General features: G+C 49.1%; 1 protein-coding gene across 1 annotated transcript; it reads left to right on the forward strand.

Moving 5' to 3' along the window:
• The first annotated feature begins 2392 nt into the window (after positions 1-2392).
• LOC135461127 (olfactory receptor 14C36-like) lies at positions 2393-8002 on the forward strand. Its single transcript, XM_064738120.1, has 2 exons — positions 2393-3309; positions 7966-8002. The coding sequence occupies exons 1-2, from the start codon at positions 2393-2395 to the stop codon at positions 8000-8002; spliced, it is 954 nt and encodes a 317-aa protein (XP_064594190.1).
• The last annotated feature ends 17272 nt before the right edge of the window (positions 8003-25274 follow it).

The following is a 25274-nucleotide window of genomic DNA, read 5'->3' on the forward strand; positions in this document are numbered from 1 at the left end:
GGTTTTACTCTGGGCACATGGGCATGGCTGTGTAGACTCTGAGGGATGTGTTGCATGAACCTCTCCATCCACAGCAAGTCAATCCACAAGAGCATTCAGGTACTGAAGGAAGGGTTCAAGAAGCTTCAAGTGGAAAACAAAGACTGGGTCAATAAACTTCTCGAATCCAAGGGACTAAAGGGTTGGATGATATCTAGCTAAAAGAAAACTATTAATTCTCTTAGTGGTTGTTGTTGCATTGTGAATTGTCCCATGTTTGTTTGGATGCTTTTAGAAAGTCTTTTAAAATTCTTTCAGTTCCATCTTTGTTGTAAAACAGAAAGGAGGAAGATACCCAACACAGGCTCCTCATGGACACCTTGGAAGAAAGAATTGGAAGCCAGGATGACACAAAAAACTCTCAGTGACTCAGGAAAATCCTTAAAAGTACTAAAAGTATTCTTAAATCCATAAAGTACCTTAAAAACTGGAGTATCTCAAGGCATTAATGAGCCCCACTGAGTGTCAAAACAAAGCTCTCAAGGGACTTGTTAAAGCAGATAACTGGGGCCATGATTGAACAAACGTCTCACAGAGTCTGTATCAAAAGTGAAACACCAAGTACCTTCAAATAACTGAAGTACCTTGAAGCATTAATGAGCCCCACTGAGTGTTGTTACTGACAAAGCCTCTCCAGGGACTAATTACAGCAGATAATTGGAGGCCATGATTGCACAAACCTCTCAGAGACTCCAAGGCAAAAGCCAAACCCAAAGTCCTTTGAAAAACCTGCAGTCCCTGCAGGGAGCATTAAGGAGCCCCCAGGGCCATTCCTGAGCAAGGCTCCCCAGGGACTCCTTCCAGCAGATCCTTGAGGCCACTGGGATGTGGGCTAAGGGGGGATGCTGAGGGCAGGACAAGGGGCTGACAGTGCCCAGCCTGGCTGGGGCTGTGCCAGGAGGCCCCAGGGCCTCAGGACAAGGTGTCTCCTCACAGCCCTTGGTGGCAAAGACCCTGCTGTGCCCCAGGGCACCAAGACTTGGCTTCTCTTTGTCCCCACCTGTCATCACTGCCTGCAGTTCTCTGCTCTGCCTGGTGCCTGGGGACACTTTCTCAGTTGTGTCGCTCAGTGGGACCCATTAAAAGTCCAAGAAACTTTGGAGTTGGATTCTCCCTTGGAGTTCTGAAGAAGTTTCTTTAGCTGCCTCTCAGGGACTGATGTTCAAGGCCTGAGCACAAAGCCCCAGAGGCTCATTAAAGTCCTTGTGCTGTATCTGTGCTGCTGAGCTGGGCTGGGCTCCTGGCACAGAGGCAGCTCCTGGTAACCAAGAAGAGCTTCAAAAGCACATTTCTCTTGATGAGCAGCTCTTCTGCCAGCCCAGCATGGCTGGGGCACTGCCTGCAGCTACCCTGAGCACAGCACAGAGGCCCAGAGAGCTTCAATCAGTCAGGGCTGGGAAGGTGCTGAGAAGTGCCTGGGGCAGAATCACTGCCAGCCCTTGGCACAGGAACCTCTGGCTGCAGGACAATGCAGCTGCAGCTCCTGGAGCCATCTCCTGAAGCTGGAACATCCCAATGCCTACAGACCCTGTGAGTACATTCTCTGATTGTCTCTTGTGCAGAGCAGCCAGGGGTGCCCAGGGCTGTCCTGCAGAGCAGGGTCCTGCAGCCCAGGGCGCTGTGCTGGGGCAGGGACTCTGCTGCCTGCCAGGGACAGCTCTCAGCCAGCCCTGGCAGCTGCTCCCAGCACTGGGGGACAAGATCTGGGTGGGAGGAGACAGCTGGTAAGGCTTGGAAGTGTTCACCTTGTGTGGAGAGGATGCTGCATTGTTGAGGAGTGCTCCCAGCATGGCATTTACCTGCAGAACATTTCCAAGCAGATTATACAGGAAGCACAGGAAGGCAGGGGCTGCATAAAAGGGGAAATCTTGCTGTTTTAATCTACTGCTCTGGGTTGCCTTGATGGGAAATTGCACATCAATATTTATCTCTCAGTTCAGGGTGAGAAATTTTCTTTTTCCTCAAATCTTATGAGACCAGGCAATGACAGAAATCACCACAGGACCCCTCAGAGGCAGCAGAGGTGTCACTTTTCCAGCCTCCTCAGGGTTGCTCTGACGTTGCCATCAGAGCCTGCAGAGCCAGAGCTGCCCCTGGGCAGTGCCTGAGCTGGGAGGGGTCTGCAGGGCAGAGCTGAGCCTCCAGGGCTGGGCTGGGCTCTGACAGAACTGGCAGGGCCCAGCCCTGGGCACAGGGAAGCAGCTGCTGGCAGGGACAGATCCAGGCAGCAGAGCTCTGTGCAGGCAGAGGGGGGAAAGTGCCCCCAGGCTGTGCTGGGATATTTCAAGTCCTCTCCAAACCCAACTATTCTATGATTGCTTTTCTTACAGATCCCCATGCCAAGGCACAGGAAATGTCCAACAGCAGCTCCATCAGGCACTTCCTCCTGCTGCCATTGGCAGACACGCGGCAGCTGCAGCTCCTGCACTTCTGCCTCTTGCTGGGCATCTCCCTGGCTGCCCTCCTGGGCAACGGCCTCATCATCAGCGCCGTAGCCTGCAGCCACCACCTGCACATGCCCATGTTCTTCTTCTTGCTCAACCTGGCCCTCAGCGACCTGGGCTCCATCTGCACCACTGTCCCCAAAGCCATGCACAATTCCCTCTGGGACACCAGGAACATCTCCTACACAGGATGTGCTGCTCAGCTCTTTTTCTTTGTGTTCTTCATCTCAGCAGAGCTTTCCCTCCTGACTGTCATGTGCTACGACCGCTATGTGTCCATCTGCAAACCCCTGCACTACGGGACCCTCCTGGGCAGCAGAGCTTGTGCCCACATGGCAGCAGCTGCCTGGGCCAGTGCCTTTCTCTATTCACTTCTGCACACAGCCAATACATTTTCTCTGCCCCTGTGCCAAGGCAATGTCCTGGGCCAGTTCTTCTGCGAAATTCCCCCAATCCTCAAACTCTCCTGCTCAAATTCCTACCTGAGGGAACTTAAGGTTATTGTTTTTTCCATCTCTTTAGCACTTGGTTGTTTTGTGTTCATTGTTTTCTCCTATGTGCAGATCTTCAGGGCTGTGCTGAGGATCCCCTCTGAGCAGGGACGGCACAAAGCCTTTTCCACCTGCCTCCCTCACCTGGCTGTGGTCTCTCTGTTCCTCAGCACTGCCGTATTTTACTACCTGAAGCCCCCCTCCATGTCCTCCCCATCCCTGGATCTGGCCCTGTCAGTTCTGTACTCGGTGGTGCCTCCAGCCCTGAACCCCCTCATCTACAGCCTGAGGAACCAGGAACTCAAGGCTGCCGTGCAGAGACTGATGTCTGGATGGTTTAGGAAATGTTAAACTTCTGGCCAATTTCTGCCAATCACTTGTAAGAAAAGTCATTTTTGATACTTCTTGTTGGTTTCATTTTGGAGGTTCTTTGTCTTTGTTTTACTTTTTTAATCTTGTTTGATATTATTGGATTGGACGTGGCCTACGCACACCTGATTTGGGTCAAAGAAGAAAAGGTTTTTATATTGCGTGTTCTCTAGTTTATATACTTTAAACAAAGCATCATCTTAAGTCATTAATTACATCACAATAACTTCTTATATTCATTGGAGTAAAGCTATTAGTATCAATATAATTGGCAAAAGTTTTACAGAAATTTAATAAGGTACATATACACATTTAAGTATGCACCTATTCTAGCTTAAAAAAAATTACATTTATCTTTTCTAATCTATTCCCATGTTGATGCCTTGTCTTCTTCCTTGCTATGGATAAGCAAGGAAGTACTCATATAATCAATTTTTATTTCATCTATTAATTTAGCTTTCCTTGTAAACTAGCTGTCAAGCCCCACTATATTGTTCACAGATAAATGTCATTATTGATGCCATTTCTCATTTTGGTTCTCTCCAATTTCCCTGTGGCCGCAGACTGTGTCAATGAGGGGCTGCAATCTCAGTGGCATTAAATGAATTAAAGGATGTCCCAGCTAAGTTTTCTGCAGAGATGCCCTTTTGTTGCCTTCTCTGGAGCTGCAGCAGCAATGTCTGTGTGCAGAGCTGGGCGCAGATCAGGGCTGGCACAGCAGCTGTGCCCAGCAGCAGCAGCACTTGGTGTTGCCAGTGCTGCTGCCATGGCCCTGCCCTGCTGCCCTGGTGGCCCTGGTGTTGCTGCAGGGCCTGAGTGCTCTCGGGGCCGGGCACAGCCCTGGGGGTGGCAGTGCCGGGGCTGCAGCAGGGACAGGCCATGGGCACTGCTGGGGCAGCGCTGACGCCTCAGCCCAGGGCCTGGGGGCTCCAGGCTCCTTGCCCAGGCTCTCTCAAGAACACACCCAGGCCAATGCTCAGCACAGAAAAGCCCCGTGAGCAGCCCCAAGCTGGCCGTGGGCAGGCTGGGGGCAAACAGCATGGCTGGGGCTCTGCAAGGGCCCTGGGGCAGACGGGAAGGAGCAGCAGAGCAGGGCCTGATCCATCCCCAGTGCACTGGACAGCCCAGGGCAGCGTCCCAGAGCGTCCTGATGGAGCTGCCAACAACATCCCCCCTCTGCAGCCCTGGCCTATCCCCCAGCTCACACAGGTGCCCCATCCTTGCAGGCACAGACATGGCAGCACTGGCTCAGCAGCCCCTGTTTGCATTGCACACAGCAGGGGGAGCACCCCCATGCTGTTGCTGTGGGGACATGAACCTGAGGGAGCACAAATGCCATCAGCCCCTGGGGCCAGCAAGGGCTGGGGGACACCAGGGAAACCACTCAGCTTTGTCCTGGCCTCTGCAGTCAGCCAGAAAGTTTGTTCCCATCAGATGGGACTTTCCTGTCCCACTGCAGACGCTGTTGCTCAGAGCCAGGGCTGCCTGGCAGCCACCCCCAAACTCCCCTGAGCATTTCCTTGGCTTCACCTTTGCTTTCTTTCCTGTTTCCTGATCCAGATTTCTTTGTATTGCCCATCCCTGTTCCCCCCGCTACAAACAGCCCATCCCTGTTTGCTCTGTCCTCTCTGGCTCCACTCCCCATTGCAGTTCCTGACTTGGCACCATAGGAACGCCCCTTGGGCAGCAGGATCATCCTACAAGTGCTGCAGGAATTGTCTGCAGGCTCCTGCAGTGCCTCCTGCTGCTCCCTTGCCAGAGGCACTCCAGGCCAGGGGGGCACATCTGGGCTGCTGTTTCTGGCTCTGGGGCTCCCTGTTCTGGGCAGTGAGGAGGAGCTGCAGAGGCTCAGCAGGACTGACAGGATGGGCTTTGGGGCTGGCAGGAAAAGCTGAGGGACCTGGGCTGCTGGAGCTTCTGAAGAGGAGGCCCAGGGCTCCTCCTGCAACTGCTCCAAGGGTGTTTCCAGAGAGTCACAGAATCAGCAAGGTTGGAAAAGGCCTTGGAGATCATCAAGTCCAACCTGTGCCCTGACTTGGCCTTGTCTTCCCTGAGCCTCCTCTTTTCCACGATAAACAACCCCAGCTCCCACAGCTGCTCCTCACAGGACATGTGTTCCAGACTCCTCCCCAGCCTTGTTGCCCTTCTCTGGACACTCTCCAGCCCCTCCATGCCCTTCCTAGATTTGGGGGTCCAGAACTGGACACAGCACTCGAGGTGCTGCCCCAGCAGTGCTGAGCACAGGGGAAGAATCCCTGCCCCGCTCCTGTTGGCCAATCCATTCCTAACCCATATGAGTGCCAGGGATTGGATGAGGGAAATTGTGGGGAGGATATGGGGACAAAGTCCTATTGATTGTCAGCCATGAGGGGTTCTTTTTTCCTATCTCTTCAGACTCCAACAGAAGGTGCTGGGCGTCAATATCAATTGGACATTGCTGATACCAAATATAAAGAGGAGATGAATACTGGACAAAACAGTTCTCACTCCTTTTTTTTTCAGTGTAGCAGATTCACTTTGAAGGCACTTCTGAAATGTGTCTCATTAACCACAGAAAACTAAAAACTTAGATTACTCCCTTGGCCTTTCTTGTTCAGGTGTTTTGAACAAATGTTTAGGAACCTTTTTCATTGAATTGCTGAACTGTAGAGCTCCAGAAAGAAGAGGCCTCTGGAGTAATAAAATTCATCACCAACCTCCAAGTGGCTGAGGATCCATCTCCAGCAGAACAGCAATGAACAGAAATGGACACAGTTTTGTATCTGCCCCAGCTTTGGGATGGGCCCTGGGCCTGGAGCAGGAGCAGCTTTTGAAAAGTATAAATTTTGGCTATGGGTGCGTGTGCAGAAAGGACAGTTTTTTACCATAGGAAGGAAAGCACAGCGCCTCAGTGTTTGAAGGCGAGTGAGAGCCAGCTCTCAGAAAGTCATGATCAGCCAGACTTGTTTGTAATGTCAGCTTTATCTGGGAGCAATCCCTGAATATTGGAAATTTTGGAGTGGCAATCTCATTTTGGCCATGGATACTTGAATGAGAAGAACAGTTCTGTTCCAGTTGAAGGAAAGCCCAGAGCCCCAGTGTTTCAGGGGCACATGAGCAGAGACTGTCAACAAGCCAAGGACAGTTGGACCAGTCAGGCCAAGCCAACCAGAGCTGTTGCCTGTTCCCTTGCTTCCATGGGGCCCTGCAGTGTCACAATGGTGGTGTCATACTGGATCCTTGTTTCCATGAGACCCAGATGTGTCACACTGGCCCCTTGTTTCCATGGGATCCTATAGTGTCACAATGGCTCCATGCTTCCATGAGGCCTTGCAGTGTCACAGGGGTCTCCTGGGTGCCACAGTATCACAATGGACACTTGCTTCCATGGGGATTCACAATGTCAGAAGGGGCTCCTTGGTTCCATGAGGCCACGCAGAGCCCCTTGATTCAAAGAGGCCTCAAAGTGTCACAATGGCCTCCAGGATTCCATGAGGCCCAGCAATGTCACAATGGACTTTTGGTTCCATGTGTTCATGCAGTGTTCCACAAATCCTTAGTTCCATGGGGCCCTATAATGTCACAATGGACTCCTTGGTGCCACACACTGTGACAACTGCCATTTGGTCTGCCAACACTCCATGGTGCCAAAATGATTCCTTGCTTCCATGTGGCCTTCTAGTGTCACAATGGCCCCTTGGTTCAGTGAGGCTTTTGGTGTCACAATGGTCTCCATGATTCCATAAAACCTTGCAGTGTAACAACAGACCATTGGTTTCACTGAGCCCCACAGTATCACTGTGGTCCCCTTGGCTCCACAAGGCTCTGAAGTGCCACAATGGCCCTTTGGTTTCATGAGGCCTCAAAGTGTAAAAAGGCCTCCATGAGGCCCTGCTGTGTCAAAATGGACGGTTCCATGATGCCCCACAGTGTCACAATGGTATCCTTGGTTCTATCGGACCCTTCATCCCATGGAGACCCACAGGGTTCACTGGAGTCACCTTGGTTCCATGAAACCCTGCCATGCTATAGGGAGTCCCAAAGCATCAGAACAGTCTCCATTGTTCCATGAAGGCCCACAAAGTCACTGTCATCCCTGTGGTTCCCCTAGGCCCCACAGTGGAACAATGGACTCTTGGTTCCATGAGGTTCCTCAGTCCCAATGGTCTCCTTGGATCCGCAGTGTCACAGTGGCCCCTTGGCTCCATGTGGCCACGCTGTGTCACAATTGCTCATGGTTCCATGAGGCCACGTAGTTTAACAATGGTCCTGTGGTTCCACAAGGCCTTGCTGTGTCACAATGGACTTCTGGTTCCACGAGCTTTCCTACTGCAAACAGTAGTCTCCTTGGTTGCGCAGTGTCACCATGTCCCTTTGTTTCATGAGGTTCCACAGTAGAACATGGTCATCTTTGTTCTGTGAGGTTCTGCAGTGTCACGATGGACCCATGGTTGCACGAGGCCTTGCTGTGTCACAATGGCCCCTTGGTTCCAACAGGTTTCTCAGTGTCACAATGGTCGCCTTGGATCCGCAGTATCACAATGTGGTGTATCACAATTGGTTCAATGTGGCCCCAATGTGCCAAAATGGATTTTGGTTCCATGGGGTTCCGCTGTGTCAAAATGGACCCTTTGTTCCATGAGTTTGGTCAGTGTCAACGTTGACTCCTTGGTTCTGTGAGGCTCCACTGCCACCAAATCTCTGAAATATCAGAATAAGACTCATTAACACTAATTTCCTGTTTAAGTGGGTATCATTTATTCAGGCCTGAGGTTTAGCGAGGGATAAATCCTAACCTTATGTGGACATGTAATTCTACCACTGTCACCAAATGTGTATTACAATTTACCGATTACCCTAAAATCCACCCCAAGTTCCCAGATTCAGACCTTGTTGTTTTCCGTCGCTGCATTCTTGAGCCAGATGTCGTCGTCTTCTCTTCCAATCATTCCTGCTGGGACAGCAGCACCTGCATGACTTGTTCCTGTGCTGAAAGGTCACAGGCACAGTAAAAATTGAATTAACCCTTTTGGTATCAAGGCCAAGGCTTTGTGTGGGCAGGCAGAGGCAGGCAGGAGGCAGAGCTGTCAGCAAAGGCAGGGCCCAGCCAGGTGGGGCAGCCGGGGGATGCCGACAGCCTGCAGGGACAGAGGCGCAGGGCAGGGACACCGTGGGACAGCCTGGGCTGCACAGGGCACAGGGATGGGCAGCAGCTGCAAGACAGCCCTGCCAGAGCCACCTTGGGCAGCACTTTGGCCATGGCTGCTGACCCTGGGTCTGAGGCAGGAGCAGGAGACAAGTGACCCTTGCAGGCCTGGAGCCTCATTGCCTCCTTGTCCCTGCTCAGCAGCCTGGCAGGGGCTGCCCCATGCTCCTGCCCTTGCCATTGCACATCCCCACATGCCAGTGCCTATCCCGGGAAGAGCCCTGAGATATGATGGATGGACAGGATCTGCCTTGGCAGGGGCAGGGGCTCAGGCCTTGCCGCTTGGCATTCCTCAAACACATCCAGGTTTGCTCAGCACCAGAGACACCTTTGCCTTGTTTGTCCCCAGCTGTCATCACTGCCTCCAGTGATTTGTTCTACCTGGAACCTGGGGACACTTTGTCAGTCTCGTGCGTCACAGGGATCTATTTGAAGTACAAGAAATTTCTATGTTTCAATGTAACTTTGAGTTCCTGAGAAATTTTTGAGCCGTCTCTGGAGGACTGAGTCTGATGCAAAGAGCACCAAACCCTGAGAGGGCACATGTGTGGCTGTGTCATAGAGGGACAGAACAGCTGGGATGTCAGCAAGGGGCTGTGTGACAGCACAGAGTGGGTTCTGTAAGGTCACAGATTGGGCTATGACATCACAGAGTTTTTTGTGTAAGGTCACTGAGCAGCTACAGCATAATAGAGGGGATTCTGTGACAACACAGAGTAGGCTGTGATGGCATGGCATGGTTGTATGACATCATAGAGCCAGCTGTGAGGTCAAAGTGTATGCTGTGACATTACAGAGGGTCAATGTGACATCATTCAGGGATTGTGACATCACAGAATGAGCTGTGACATCATAGAGTAGGGTATGTGGTCATAGAGCAGATTCTGCCATCATAGAGGATGGCTCTGTGACATCACTGTTGGTTGCAACATCAGTGGGTGGCCGTGAAACATCATAGAGCAGGCTTTGACATCAAAGAACAGATAATGACATCACAGAACAGACAGTGATATCAGATGGTGATTTTGTGACATCAGAGTCTTCTGTGACATCACAGAGTGACTGTATGATATGACATGGTGACATCACAGGGATGCTCTATGATAGCATAGGGGACTGTGTGACATCACAGGTAGGGCATCACAAGAGCTGTGTGAGGTCCCTGGGGAGGTCACTCTGTCCCAGCCCCCCTCACAGTTCCCCCCAGAGCAGTCCAACCCTGCTGGTGCACAGCAGGGTCCCCTCCTGTCCCCCCGGGTCCCCCCGCCCCCGGCCCCACAGCCTCCCCCAGAGGATGTTCAACGAGATCGACCCCAGAGCCTGACACGGGGACGGGGGGCCGGGGCCCTGGGGGTGGCACAGGGGGACAGGGACCCCCCGGCAGCGTCCCCATGTCCCCCAGGGCCAGAGCCTGGGCCAGGCCTCCTTCACCCTGCTACCAACGAGGGCTTGAGAGCGCTGAAAAAATCCCCAGCAAGGGATCAGCAAAAACCAGATTTAATATTAAGGGACAGCAGCACAAAGTTCCTTGGCAAAAGTCACTCTGCTCCTGACTGGACACTTCAGACAAACCAAGGAAAGAAAGCAACAACAAAACCAAAGAAAATCCTGGCAATCAAACCAGAAATGATTTGAGAACTTTTCCTCTGTGTGTGTGTGTGTCCTCACAAGGATAGTGAGGACAAGGATAAAAGGAATACGGCCCAAAAGCTTAATAGAGCTCAAATTTCACAGGACTTAACTTGTACCTTAACCTTAACAGGTACCTTCAACTTCACAATTTAGCAAAAGAACAGCACTTAACCGTACTTAGCCAACTTAAAACCTATGTCTTAGCAATTTAACAGAGGAATTACATTCAACAACCCTTAACTTAGCTTATAACTTAAATTAAACTTAATAACTTAGCAAAGTTTTGGGACAGTAGCTAAGAATTGGAAAAGTACAAGGCTGTGGCTAATTCCAAGTCCTGCACCTGCAAGATAGCGTGTCCTTGGGCCTAGCTGTAGTATGATAACAAATAGTGAAAGAGACATGAGAAAAGAGAGATGTAACCGCTAAGGAATGGGGAAGAGCTGATGTTGTGGTGTGACCAGTGGACGGTGTAAATTACAGAATATTCATGAACTTATTACTTGCTGTATAAGTGTCTCTCTTCAATAAACGGAGCTTGCTGAACACTCATATTGAGGGTCTCAAGCCTTCCCTGCACCGAGACAAATGGCCTTCTTCAACAGCAAAGGAACAACTTTTAGCAGGATTTAACTTCACTTAGACCTTGTGAAGGTCTAAGGAGCTTTAACCTTACCTACAGGCCTGACTGACTCAGCTATCCAAGGCACTCCAACCACTCAGAGAGCAGCATTTCTGCCACATTTCCCCAGCACAGGCACTCCTGTGTGCACACAGACACCAAGAGTCAGTGCAAGGCACCTGTGAGAAATTCCCCTGAGGGCAGGCAATGCTCACTGTGGATCCTTTGGCATCTCCCCAGCGGGTGAAGGGCTGAGCCTGGAGGAGTGAGGGGATCGGCCCAGGCTCCGTTGTTGTTCGGGATCCCCAAGTGCAGCAAACGGGAGAGTTCCCAGCTGGGAGAGGCCCCACTCAGAGGGAGTCGCTGGCCCAGGAGAGCTCCAAGGGCTCCTTTTGGAGCGCTGTTTGCAGGGCCCCAAGAGAGGGGCTTCAGTCCCAGCAATGGTTCATCCTGGCCGCACTTGGCACCAACAGCTTTCTTTGGCAGTGTGAGAACAGGGATGTTGTGCCACTGAGGGAGCAAAAACAGTTCCCAGTGCTGCTCCTACAGAAAGCAAGAGCTGGTTGGGCAGCAGCAGTGCCTGGAGCAGACAGTGTTTGTGATGAGCTGCAGAGGAGCTGAGCCCAGGGGCTGTTGGCCAAGGCCGAGCCCCAAGGAGCACTTCTCAGCTGGCAGGGTGGCCTGAGAAGGGGAGAGGGTGAGACAGACTAAAAATCCCCCAGAGTAGAAATCCACTTGGATTTAAGGGAAATGTACATTTTTGAGTTAAGTCTGTGGTTAGAAACCATAGCAATTTAGCCTGACTGCAGAACCTAGGCTTAGTTAAGTTGCTCAGTGAAAGACAGAGATAAGAGAGAAGAGACAGAGGATGATAGAGAGAGACTGAGACTGCTGTGAGAGGAAGTCAACATGATCTAGGAATTCTTCCTGATAAAGAAGAACTAGTGGCAAATGTCATGCAAAATTTGTAAAAATGAATATGTATGAATCTAATGTGAAATTGTATGCATATGTATCTGAGAGGGAGATAAAAAGGGACCTGAAGTTCCCAGAGGGCCACATGCCTTTTTGAGGAGAGTGATCTCCGCGTGCGTCCAGCGCTGTAATAAAACATAGCAGCTTTACAACTTCCACAAAGTTGTAGAGTTTTTGGCTATATCTTCGCAAAACAGGGGGGAATGCAGCAGCACAGGGCCATGGAACCAAGGGACCATTGTGACACTGTGGGGCCCTGTGAGACCAAGGGACCATTGTGACACTCTGGGGCCTCATGGAATCATGGAGAGCACTGTGACATTGCTGGGCCTCATGGAACCAAGGGGACAATACTGACACTGTATTGTCCCCTTGGCTGCATGGAATGTAGGGATCATTGTGACACTGTGAGGCCCCATCAAACCAAGGGACCATTGTGACACCGCAGGGTGTCATAGAACCGTGGAGACCATTGTGACACTTTGAGGTATCATGGAACCAAGGGGCCATTGTGACACTGTAAGATCCTAAGGTCTCACAATGGTGACAAGGGTCCACTGTGATGTTGCAAGGCCTCATGGAACCATGGGGAGACCATTAGGACACTACACAGCCTCATGGAACCAAGGGGCCGTTGTGACACTGTGGGGCACCATGGCACCAAGGAGATCATTGTGACATGAGGGGAGTCATGAAATCATGGAGTCCATTGTGACACTTTGAGGCCCCATGGAACCAGTGAGACCATTGTGACCCTGGGGGTCCCCACAGAACCAAGAGAACCATTGTGATACTGTGAGGCCTGGTTAAACCAAGAGGCCTTTGTGACACTGCAGGGCTGCATGGAACCAAAGCTCCAGGGTGACACAGCGGGGGCATCCTGTCATCAATGGTCCATTGAGACACTGTGGAGCCAAAGGAGACCATTGTGACACCACAAAGCCCAACGGTCCAAAGGTCCATTGTGACATTGCAGGGCTCATTGAACAGAGGAGTCCTGTGACATTGTGGGGCCTGGGGAACCACGGAGACCATTGTGATACTGCAAGGCCTCATGGAATCATTGGGACCATTGTGACACTGAAGGGCCATTGCAACACTGTAGAACCCAATCGAAAAAAGGATCCATTATGACACTGCTGGACCCCAGGGAATCAAGGCACTATTATGACACTGCAGGGTCATAAACACTATTGTGACACTATGGGGTGAGACAGAGTATCCATCCTGAACTAGGTGAAGTGTCTAGGAGAGGTGAAGGGTCTGTGGAGCTAAAGCTGAAGGAGAGGCCGCATTCCAGAGACAGCAAGGAGACAGAGAAAGAAAAACAGAAAACCGCGAGGTCAATCTGCCCCCGACCTAGGAATTCCTTCGATAAAGAAGAATTAGTGCTAAATGTCGCGTGGAATGAATATGTATGAACTTAATTTGAAACTGTATGCATATGCATTTGGAAGGGGGGATAAAAAGGGGACTCGGAGTCTCCAGGGGCACGCAGGCCCTTTTGGGGAGTCTTGCGTCCGGCGCGCGTCGTAATAAAGCATACCGGGCTTTACAACTTTTACAAGTTGTGAGGTTTCTTCTTTTCTCCGCAAAACATTTTGGCGAGCCAAGGCAGGAGTTCTCTGTCCCCGCGGGGCAGGGGGGATAGACGGACCTCCATGGTGCGCCCCAGGATTTTTTCCTGGTGGGGCTCCGCTTGTCTCAACTTGCCACCTGCGAGGACAGACAACGACCCGCTGGCCTGCGGAGGAGAATACGGTATGTATGGGGCCCCAGGGGGGGAGGAAGGAGAGAAAGGGAGTAAACCACCCGGAGACGTCTGGGTTCATGGGTTCAGCTGATAGAGCAGCTGTATTAGAGATGGGGTTCAGCTGATAGAGCAGCTGTATTAGAGACGGGGTTCAGCTGATAGAGCAGCTGTATTAGAGGCCGGGTTCGTCGTTCTGATAGAGCAGACCGCTAGCGGCTTTGGGGGTAAGCCGGGTGAACCCGTGTATGTGTGTATTGAGGATTCATAGTTCTGATGGAGCAGAACTGGTGAGCCCGTGTGTTTTGTTTGTGTGTGTGTGTGATGCCCGGACACTGTGTTGCTGTATGGTTAATGTGTGTGGCCAGTGCACTGTGTTTGTGATCATGCAGGTGATAAGTGTATGGTGTATAAAAGAGAGTAAATCTACAGTGCCCTACAGTGCGGGGGGTCAGTACTCCCCGTGTTTGAAGCAGCCGAGTGAGGCCAGAGGCGCCGGCTGCAGCAGGCTGCGGGGGCAGGAATGTCAGTGATGGTATTTATCATGTTTGAATGTAGTGATTTGTGTATATTTGGTACATTGTAACCGTGAGTATGAGCTCAGAGAGTTCCTTTGCCTTGGATGTTTGGACTTGATCTCTAGACTGTGTGCTGTTATTTTGATTGTGTCCAGGAAAAATTGATTTGAGTAAATGCCGAATTATGGTGTGCTGTGTTGTGTTGAGAAAAGTGAGCACTTTGAGAAATATGCCCTTTCCTGGTGATTTTGTGTGGTGATTTTCTTCCGCTGCATTGTGGTAATTTGATTCTCAGATTGTATAGTGGTGTTTGTGGAGATTTTAAGATTTTGTTGCAACAAGAGTAGCATTTTACATAGGAGAACTATAGTACGGTGATTTATGTTTAACTTCGATAAAGCGAGTTAAAGGAATTCCAAGAATTCTCCCCCTCATAGTAATTCAAGCCATGGCTCTGGTGAATTTGAGATAAGGGGGAGGGGGGGGAGTGAGTGCATGTGTCTGTGTCTGCAGGTATATCAGAGTTTTGGCTGTGACTAGCACAGCCTTTTTGCAAAGCAGCAAAACAAGTGTAAGTAGACACAGTGCTTAATTAGATTGTGCAAGAAGAGAACTAGAAAAGACTGATATTTTGTAAAACAGAGTTTATATAGAAGAGGTGAATGAGATTAATTAGTTAATGAGACTTATGAGATTTATGAAACTTCAGTTGGTACTGCAGTAAGCCTTTACTGGAAACAATCTGCTGTAAGGATTTAAAGTTCTCTGTAACAAACAGAATATCCTGCCTTTGTGAGCAATTTCGGGAAGCCTTTGGTACATCAAGAGGCTAGCACGCTGTGTGAGGTGACAGTGGCTGTGCCCTGGGCACAGGGACAGCTCCGGCTGCCCTGTCTCCCCAGGGAACGCGGGAATGGCCTGTGGGCAAAAGCTGGATGTGCAGGTATTATTGCAGTGTGGCGTTTATGAGAGACACTGGTATTGCTGTTTTGCTGTTCCAATAAGTGTCAGGGTACATGCCCCGAGTGTAAATTAAAGGTTCCTGGTCAAGCGGATTCAGAACCTAAGGTCTTAGAGCTTGTGTGTGGGAATCACATCTGATACCTGCCACCTGGAGCTGTGTGTATAGGAGGAAAACTGAGAAACTACTGTGAAAGTCTGTAAAAAAGATTGAACAGAAGCAAGATAGAGCAAAGAGAAATAAATAATGAGAACTGACCAGAGCAAACAGGTTCCTAAATTAGCCCCTTTTGGGAGGGGCTCCCTGGGAGGAGGTTGCCAGTAAGAGCAGCTCAGAAAATAAAACGATTTATAGTGCTTCATTGCTGTTAGTACTGTTTTATAATAGGAAGATAAGTGGGATAGTTTTTGTATGCTGAAATGTCTTTTGTTTTAAGAAATCACCCAGAATGACAAAGAGACTGTGAGATCAGACTGCTCTCTGGTCTTGGCCCTTGAAAAGGAAAACAAGGCAAAGAAAAGCAAATCAAACATGTTGTTCAGCATGCAGCATAAGATAGCAACATATGAAATCAGGCAAGGATTATCACGCTGAAATGCGAAGCAATCACAGTTCGCAAAATGAGTACATATGATTTGTAAAGGCTTCCTCCCAAGGTAAGGGAGGAGGGGTAAAGGTAACCTTCCCAAAAGGGAAGAATTTTTGTCAGCACAAGGGTCATGTGTTCAGTTTTAAATAAAGCTTTAGTACCTGTAGAGAATGTTTATGTTGTAGTGTGGGGAATGAACAACTGGCCAGTCTGAAAAGGCATAGTTTTGCAAACCTTTAAAGTAACATGTGTACTATGTGTACCTAAAAGCTTTTGTACAATTCGCTCAATTTGCTAAACATTCTCAAATGAGAAAGGTTACTCTGGAGGCAAATAATATAAAGATGTTAGGCTTAACATTAACAGACACTGAAATTAAGAAAGACATTAGTAAGGAGATATTAGAATAAGTAAATAAGTGTTTTCAAGGGTATGGGCCTCTGCTGCACCAGGGAGAGTGAAAGATGCTCCCCCATGGGATGCTCCCCCATCAAGCTTAATGAAAGAACACAACCAGTGAGAACTGAGTAGTACCCTCAAAAGGAAGGTAAGGAAGGAATCAGTCCAATAACTGGTAGTACTGGATTAAGGGCTGTCAATAAGATAACACAGAATTTGTACCCTGTGGTAGCAGATCCATAGACCTTACTAACCTTGTTTAACACCTGAGCTAACCTGGTTCACTGTTTTAGGCCTAAGAGATGCCTTCTTTTGCCTCCCTATCCATGAAGCCAGCCAGAACATTTTTGCATTCAAACACAAGCTCACACAGTCCATGTGCCTGAAGGCTTCAAAATTCTCCACTCCGATTGGAGAACAGCTTGCAAGGACCCAGAGTCCCAGGAAGCTCCACAAGAGGAAAGGAGGCTGTTGCAGTACATAGATGATCTTCTAGTAGCCACTCGGACGAGGGAAGCAAGAGAAGCCTGGACGGTAAGCCTTTTGAATTTCCTAGGACTCCAAGGATGCAGAGTCTCAAAGAAAAAGGCACAGGTAGTGAAACAGAAGGTAATCTACCTGGAGTAAGAAGTGAGTGCTGAGCAGCAGACTTTAAGGCAGGGAAGCCCTATGCCAAACCCTGAACCCCAGACAACGAAAGAACTCCAAACCTTCTTAGGCATGGCAGTGTAGTGCCAGCTGTGGGTTCATAATTGTGGACTTTTCTCCAGACCCCTCTATGCTCTTATTGCCAATGGGAACTGAGATCTCCAGTGGACAAGAGACACCACACGGGCCTTTCGCCAGCTAGAGAGTCCCCTCATGTCAGCTCCAGCTTTGAAACTTCCAGATGTAAGTAAAGCATTCTTTCTATTTTTCCATGCAAGGAATTGCTCTGGGAATATTGGCTCAAGACTTGGGTCCATACCGGAGGGCAGTTGCTTACCTCTCTAAACAACTAGATGCAACAGCCAAAGGATGGCCAGGTTGCCTCAGAGCTGTAGCAGCAGTTGTGCTGAACATTCAAGAGGCACACAAGTTTACCTGGGACAAAAATGACTGTGCTAGTGTCCCACACAGTGTCTGTAGTACTGGAAGTAAAGGGTGGCCACTGGCTTTTCACCAGAGAGGTTTCTGAAATACCAGGCCATCATGGTAGAGCAAGATGATGGAGAGATAGTGGTGACTAATATTGTCAACCCAGCTTCTTTTCTCAGTGGAATCAAGGAGAAGCAGTACACCATGATTGCCTAGAGACCACTGAAGCTACCTACTCCAGCCGCCCAGATCTAAAGGACACTCCTCCGGACGATGCAGAGACCTGGTTCACTGACAAGAAAGCGACATTGCAAAGTTCACAGTGACTACCTGCAGAGAGGTAATAGAGTGTGGACCCTTACCAACAGGTACCTCTGCACAGGATGCTGAGATAAATGCATGGACCCATGCCTTAGAAACAGCAAAAGGCATTCAGAGTTGTGCATGCGCATGGAGCCATCTGGAAGGAGAGGGGACTGCTGACCTCACAGGAAAAGAAGAGACAATCCAGCTGCTGGAAGCAGTTCGGCTACCTGAAAAAGCATATTAAGGCACACCAGAGAGTGAGCTTAAAATTGGAGGAAAGAAATGAGCTGGCGGATGGAGAGGCAAAGAAAGCAGCAAAGGGTGAGGTACAGATTTTCCTCGAAGGTAAGCCATAATACAATAATGCTAATCAAAAGAGACGTACAACTGCAAGGGGTGGGCTACCATTGAAAGAGAGCTAGTAATCCCCTCCCATTTTCGTGGTTACTAGTGAAGGAAGGGCACTAGAAAACACACTAGGGCCTAATTACTTAAAGCCTTTTATAGAGTGTGGCTCCTTTCTCAAAATGACCGAGGCTGCGAGTGATACAGAGTGCACTGGAATGAAGTGTTGACTTTGAAGTAGTAATTCCCACAGGCTTTCTAGAACACACATCTGATTGAAAGGACTGTTGTATCATTGTCAGGAATCTATATGCCACTATCACTCAGGTGAGCTGATAATGTGATCCTTGCCTCCAGACTAACCTCAAAATACCCCCGGGCCAAAACTTGGTCAGACTGGGAGAGGCCATGGGCCTGTACAGCAGTGGCAAATCAACTTTTCAGAACTCCCAAGGAAAGGGGGGTATCAGTATTTACTGGTATTAATGGATACATTTTCAGGGTGGCCAGAAACATTCCCCACCAGAACTGTCAAAGCTCAAGAGGTGACCAGATCATTTTTACAAGAGATATTACCACGCTTCAGAGTTCCAGCCACAATATCCTCAGATAAAGAATCACCTTTCATTTCCAAAATAGTGCAACAGATTAGTAGCCATCTGGGCATAGATTAAGAACTTCACACCCCATACCGCCCCCAATCAAGCGGCCCAGGGGGAGAGAATGAATCATTTGATTAAGCAGCAAATCATAAGACTGGGGCAAGAAGCTCTTCCACTAGCACTATTGCAAATTCAAACTAAACCTTTTGAGCTAAAGGAATGCTGAATCCTTTTGGAATGCCTTATAGAAGACCATAGAATACAAGGGGAATGTCCAGAATGTCCACTTACATGGTGGCATTAAGCAAACAGCTCAGAGTAATTGAGAAACTTGTGGCTGGAACTCGGAGCAGGGAGTTGGATAGCCTGGGGTTGATGTATATGTTAAGTCTCTTACAGAGAAGACTTCGGAACCACAGTGGGAGAGACCACTGCAAGTACCTCTCACCACCTTCACTGCAATCAAAATCAAGGAGCAGAATGCTGGATCCATCACTCTCGGGTGAAGAAGGCCCAGAAGCCCCTTCAGGAGTGACACCAGGAGACAATGAACTGAGACTAAAACTTACTCGGGCAAAATGAGTATATTGCGGTCGGGAGTAGCTCATACTTTAGTGTACAGAATTGTTTTGTATAGAATTATAACTGAAGTTTTAGAACTAGAGAGTACCTCTACCCAAAGCAATGCTGAATGGCCTTGGTCCCTGGCATTTAATCAGTATACTGGATCCATAAGAAAACCTTCTGAGATAAAGAAGGTTTATATTAAACATATCTACTGTAGTAATCCACGAGAATCAAGTATGTGAAGAGTAAGAATAGCAAGAATAGGAGCTGTGAACACTTCAAAGAATCTGAAGAGAAGAAATCAAAGTAAAGTGCTTAGTCATCAATAGGATGGCTTATGAGAGACCAGATGTAATTAGTGTCTGAACCTCCCCTGGTGTATATGAACACCAGGAAGTCTGTGATGCTACATTTCAGAACAAACATCTGTCTCAAGTATGACCTAAACCTCTGTAAGATACACTTGTGAAGTGTGTCTGAATTTGTAGTAAGAGCCCAGCACATCCCTCTGGCAGGGAGGGATGATCACAGACAGAAAGCAGTTCCTGTTCCCCATAACAAACATCTAACTGGTATATTAGAGACAAGATTAGGAGTTTTAAATGGAATTGATTCAGAAATACTGATGAATAAACTGGCTGCTGCAGCAGGTAGCCTAACAAAATTGAAGCAGCCTTTATAGTAATCTCTACTGGCATTAGGAACTAGCCAGTGACAGATTTCAAAAGTACTGCCAAAGTAAAGAAGTATGAACAGGCCGGGGACCAAGACCACAAATTGATAGTAGAAGCACTTAGTATAGTTCAAGATAATGTGTCTTTAGCTTTCAGTTGTATACAAGCACAGTTATGGATACAAGCAACAGCAGCTCTGATCATATAGGAAAGGAGTGAAGGTAATTTTCCAGCTGAAATTCAGAAAATTGAATGGGATAATGCAATTGATTTTGAAAGGAAGTTTTAATCCTGGTGGATTATAGTGAATTTCACCTATGATCCTATTTCTAATGTGGCCACTGCCTTTGTGCTTACCATATGTAATGCCACTGTTTATGTTATCCATCCCATCATTGCCCTAAGATTAAACCATGAAGAAACAACACTCTATCCTTCAGAACATAGAGTGTGGGCACAAAAAGATGAATGAAAAGTGGCAGGTAGTAAACTTAGAATCCTGCATTACTAGAGAACAAATGGGATTCATTTGTGAAAGCAATACTGCTAATGCCCAGGATGTGTTTGGACACTGAACAGAGTATTTGTCACTTTGAAATTCATCCAGTCACTGACCAGAAAACTGTGCTCGTATATACTGGAAAAGGGTGTATGTTTGAGAACTGCTTGTGCTGCTGTACAAATTAATAGCAATGATGTTATTCTGTCTAGTAGAAACCATTCTAATCTCTGTATTTGTATTTGTAATTTTGTTAAGATTATTGGGTGTGATTTTTTGTATTTGGTACCAGTAACATCCCACCAGCTGATTACAGCCAATTACACAATGTATCACAGACTACCACCTACCCCTATCGGGGTGAACCTTACATTGGTAAAACAATTAATTAAGCACCAAGACCTATTAGAAGTCTTGAAAGAAATCCGAGAAAGTGGAAAGAAAACCTTAATTACTGTCCAACATGGTACAAAAGAAATAACCAGAGTTCTACAAAGAATAAAATACGGATAATCACTGGTGAGATGTGATCTTTGGGTGATCACCAACTGCAAATGGAATCTTTGATAAGTTGTGCCACCCTATTCTAGTTTTACTAATATTAGTTGGGATAAGCTTAGGATTATCTATTACATTGTTAATTTGGAACTGGAGAATGCTACAACGAATAGCTGTACTAACCTCTTTGTCAAATGTACATGGTAAAGCGCTAAAAGACACTTATTGTCGTGGAAATTTTCCTTAAGTAAAAGAATTTACTTATTTCCTAGGAAAGGGGGGAATGAGACAGAATATCCATCCTGAACTAGGTAAAGTGTCTAGGAGAGGTGAAGGGTCTGTGGAGCTAAAGCTGAAGGAGAGGCCGCGTTCCAGAGACAGCAAGGAGACAGAGAAAGAAAAACAGAAAAACCACGAGGTCAATCTGCCCCCGACTTAGGAATTCCTTCGATAAAGAAGAATTAGTGCTAAATGTCATGTGGAATGAATATGTATGAACTTAATTTGAAACTGTATGCATATGCATTTGGAAGGGGGGATAAAAAGGGGACTCGGAGTCTCCAGGGGCACGCATGCCCTTTTGGGGAGTCTTGCGTCCGGCGCGCGTCGTAATAAAGCATACCGGGCTTTACAACTTTTACAAGTTGTGAGGTTTCTTCTTTTCTCCGCAAAACACCACAGTGTCACAATGACCCCTTGGCTCTGTGCTGCCATGTCATACACAGTGTCACCATGGTCCTCTTAGTGCCACCAGGCCCCACAGTGTCACAATGACCCCTTGCTTCCCCAGGGCCCTGCACTGTCACAATCATCAGAGAATAAACCTGGCTGCAAAAGACCTTGGAGAGCATCAAGTCCAACCTGGGACCCAACACCACCTTGTCACCCAGACCATGGCAATGAGTGCCACATCCAGTCTTTCCAAAAACACTTCCTGGGACAGTGACTCACCCATCGCCCTGGGCAGCCAATTCCTGTGACCTAACAGTGTGCTTCCCAACCAGTACTGAGCACAGCAGAAGAATCACTGCCCTGCTCCTGCTGGGTACACCGTTCCTGATCCAAAGGAGTCCCAGGGTTTGGATGAGGGAAATGGTGGGGAGGGGGTAGGGACAAAGTGTGATTGATTGTCAGCCATGAAGGGTCTTTAATTTGGTATGTATTCATGCTACATTAGGAGGTGCTGGGGGTCAATATCAACTGGACATTGCATTGCTGATATCAATCTATAAACAGGAAAGGAACACAGGACAAACCAGTTCTCTCTGCATTTTTTCCAATACACTATATTCACTTTGAATAGATTTCTGAAATGTGTGTAATTAATCCCAGAAGAACTGAAAACTACAATTATTCCCAGGGGCTTGTCTTGTTTTGGTGATTTGAACAAATATTTATCAGCCTTTTTCAGTGAATTCCTGAACTGAAGAGCTCAAGAAAGAAGAGGCCTCTGGAGGAGTAAAATTCATCAGCAACCTCCAAGTGCCAGCAGAACCATCCCCATCAGAGCAGCAATAAACAGAAATGGGCACAGCTTTGTGGCTGCCCCACTCTGGGATGGGCCCTGGGCCTGGAGCAGGAGCAGCTCTTGAGGGCCCCAAGGCCGGGGCTCTTGTGCTGCCCTGGCAGATGGGATGGCAGCAGGGGCTGCAGAGCTCTCAGCACCTCAGCCCGAGGGGAGCAGGGCAGCCAGGGAGCCTCCTTTGGCCTTGGCCAAGCACCTTCCCCCATGGCTGGGGCTGAGTCCTGTGGCAGCTGCAGCTGCTGTGCCCTTGCCAGGGGCTGAGGCTGTGGGGCAGTGCCCAGAGCAGCCTGGCTTGAGCAGAGCTGTGGGGCCAGAGCTGGCTGGGCTGGGCTGGGGAGAGGCCCTTGGTGCTGCCCAGAGCTCAGGGCAGCTGGCAGAGCTTGCAGGGAGCTGGGCTGGGCTCAGAGAGCCTGGCCCAGAAACCATCAGTGTCCATCTCAGCCTGGCTGAGCGTGCAGGGGCAGGACTCAGGCCAGGCCTTGTGGGGCAGGGCCAGTGCCTGTGCAAGGCATTGCAAACAGGCAAGTGGCCCAGAGAGGAGGCTGCTCTGTGCCCTTGGTGGCATGGACAGAGCAGGGAGGGGGCCCATGAATTTTGTCAACACCAGCCTCTCTGCCCAGCCCTTGGCCGCCATGGCTGCTGAGCCCAGCTTTGGCCTGGGCTGAGTTTGGCTGTGGCCCAGCTCCATTCTCCTGTGGGGCTCAGGGCCTGTACCCGGCCATGGCCAGCCCTGGCTGCCTCTCTGCTGGCCCAGAGGCCGGCAGAGCCTGGGGCAGGGCTGTCTGTGCAGCCCCACAGGTGCCAGGGGCTCTGCAGGAGCTGGCAGAGGCTTCCCAGCAGGGAGACCATGGGGCACAGAGCCCCAAGGCTGCTGTGGGCACCATGGCACAGGAGCCGTTCCCAGCCGCAATGCTCCTGGCCTGGGCTAGGCCTGCACAGGGGCTGGGCCACCATGGCTGGGCCAGCACAGGGCCACAAAAGGGCCACGCAGCCGCTGCCAGTCCTGACAGCAAGGCCAGGCACACACAAGCAATTGCTGAGCATGGCCTGCACTGGCCAGGCCTGACTGCGCCAAAGGCAGAGCTCAGCTGCCCTTAGGGGCTGCAGGAACAGTCCAGAGCCCAAAGAGCCTCGATGGCTGCACTGGAGACCAGGCTGCAGGAGGGGGAAATGCAGGGCTGCTGCAGAATGGGGAGGGCATTGAATTCCAGCACACATCTCAGCTCTCTGATGATCCCGGCACCATGCTGGACCCTGTTTCAGCCTGGAGCAGAGCAAATGTTGATGGGACAGGAGCCCTGCAGGGCTGTCAGGGACCTGCAGCTTGCAAGGTGCTCTGGTCTCCCTCAGGTGCTCTGGGAGAGATCCAATCCCAGCTGGGGACCTCAGGGTACAAGTGGCACTGCCTGTTCATGGGCACACAGCTGATGTCTGCCTGGAAAGGGGCCTAAGTTTTATTACCTGTTAGTTTCATAACATACAAGCAAATCTTTATTACTGTGTCATTTGAGTATTTTTAAGAAATGGCAAAATAACCCAGCAGGAACGGGGATTTCCGCGAAGTGTACTGATGGCATGAGTAGAAATACTTATCTTCCCCTCTTCTTGTGCCACCAACATCCAATCTAACGTTTCATGACCCTCTTCCTTCAGGTGTTTCCAGCCCTCCTGTTTAAATGGCCATGTGTAAGGGCATCTCTTCACTAGACCACCTGGTTCAATATTCTTCCCATTGCTCCCAGATTTCCTTCTCCAGATGCTCTCTGGTCATTCAAGTGCTTCTCAACTGACTGGTTTCATGCTTTGAACTTCAGGGGGTTGTCTAGTCTTTTCAAAGTTCAAATAAATAACACATTAATCAACATCTTAATTGTGTTTATATCTATAAGAGAATTGCATTTTCTTTTATCTTTGTCTAAATCTGTTCCTGTACTGAAATTTCTTGGGGATGGGGGATATGTCAAATGCTGCTGGGACATCCCAGAGAGTTGAGGGAAGAGCTATGATGGTTATTAAACTGTTTAAATGTTCCACCTCTGTTTTTGGCAAGAAACCTTTCTGTGCCCCTGAGTGTCATCAGGCCCTGAGCCCAAAGGACACAAACCTGATGAGTTGTGGTTCCCACTGAAGGGGCTGCACTTGGACCTTGGCTCTGCACAGGAGACCTCTTCATCCCCTTTCTCTCTTTTCTTCCTCTGAGCATGGAGGGATCTCCTGACTTCAGCCTGTGACTCGTGTGTGCAAAGAGCAAATCTGGGCAGAATCGGGGCAGGGAGGGTTTGGGGGGACCTTGGGATCTGTGCTGGGCACAGAAGGTGATTTCCATTGCTCTGAGACTGTCTGCTGTGGCAAGTGGATTTAATATCCAGCAGAGGAATGACTTTTGCATTTGATGGAGCTGTGCCTTCCCTTGGCTTTTTGGCTGACAAGAAATGAACATCCATCTGTGTCTCAGGCAGCTCCTTCTCCAAGGAAAGCAGGTGGGAGTTGGAGCCAAGGAGCTGAAAGCTGCAGGTGCAGCCTGGGCTGGAGGGAGCTCAGATTTGCACAAGACTGCTCTGAGTGCCAGGGCTTGGATGGGGGGAATGGTGGGGTGGGGGTAGGGACAGAATCTGATTGATTGTCAGCCATGAAGGGTTTTGATTTTCATATCTATTCAGACTGCATGAGGAGGTACTTGGATTCAGTGTCAATTGGAGACTACACATTTTGATTTATGAAGAGGAAAAAAAACTAAACAGGGCCTAAAAAATATTTGCTCACTGTCTTTTTAAATATAATGCATTCAGTTTGAACACACTACTGAAATCTGCCAAATTAACTGCAAAATATTTGAACACTTTAATCAAATTATTCTCAGAGGCTTGACTTGTTAAGGTGTTCTGAATGGTAATGAGCCCTGGGACACTGAATTCCTGCACTGAAGAGCTGATGGCTGAACCTGTGATTTGGAAAATTAAATGAAATTATTCCCTGAGGCTTCTCTTGTTAAGGTGTTCTCAGTGTTAATGAGCCCTGGGACACTGAATTCCAGCACTGAAGAGCTGAAGGCTGAACAAGCCCCTGGAGCAGGAAAATTCAGCAGCAGCCTCCAAGGTGCTGAGGATGTCAGCAGCCCCCACTGAGGCCATCCCTGCCCAGAGACCGTGGGGGAATGGGCAGACAAGGAGAGCGTCCCTGGGGCTGGGGCAGCACAACTCAGAGGCA

Source organism: Zonotrichia leucophrys, unplaced genomic scaffold (genome assembly GCF_028769735.1).
Source record: "Zonotrichia leucophrys gambelii isolate GWCS_2022_RI unplaced genomic scaffold, RI_Zleu_2.0 Scaffold_178_96999, whole genome shotgun sequence".
In the NCBI taxonomy this organism is placed as follows: Eukaryota; Metazoa; Chordata; class Aves; order Passeriformes; family Passerellidae; genus Zonotrichia; species Zonotrichia leucophrys.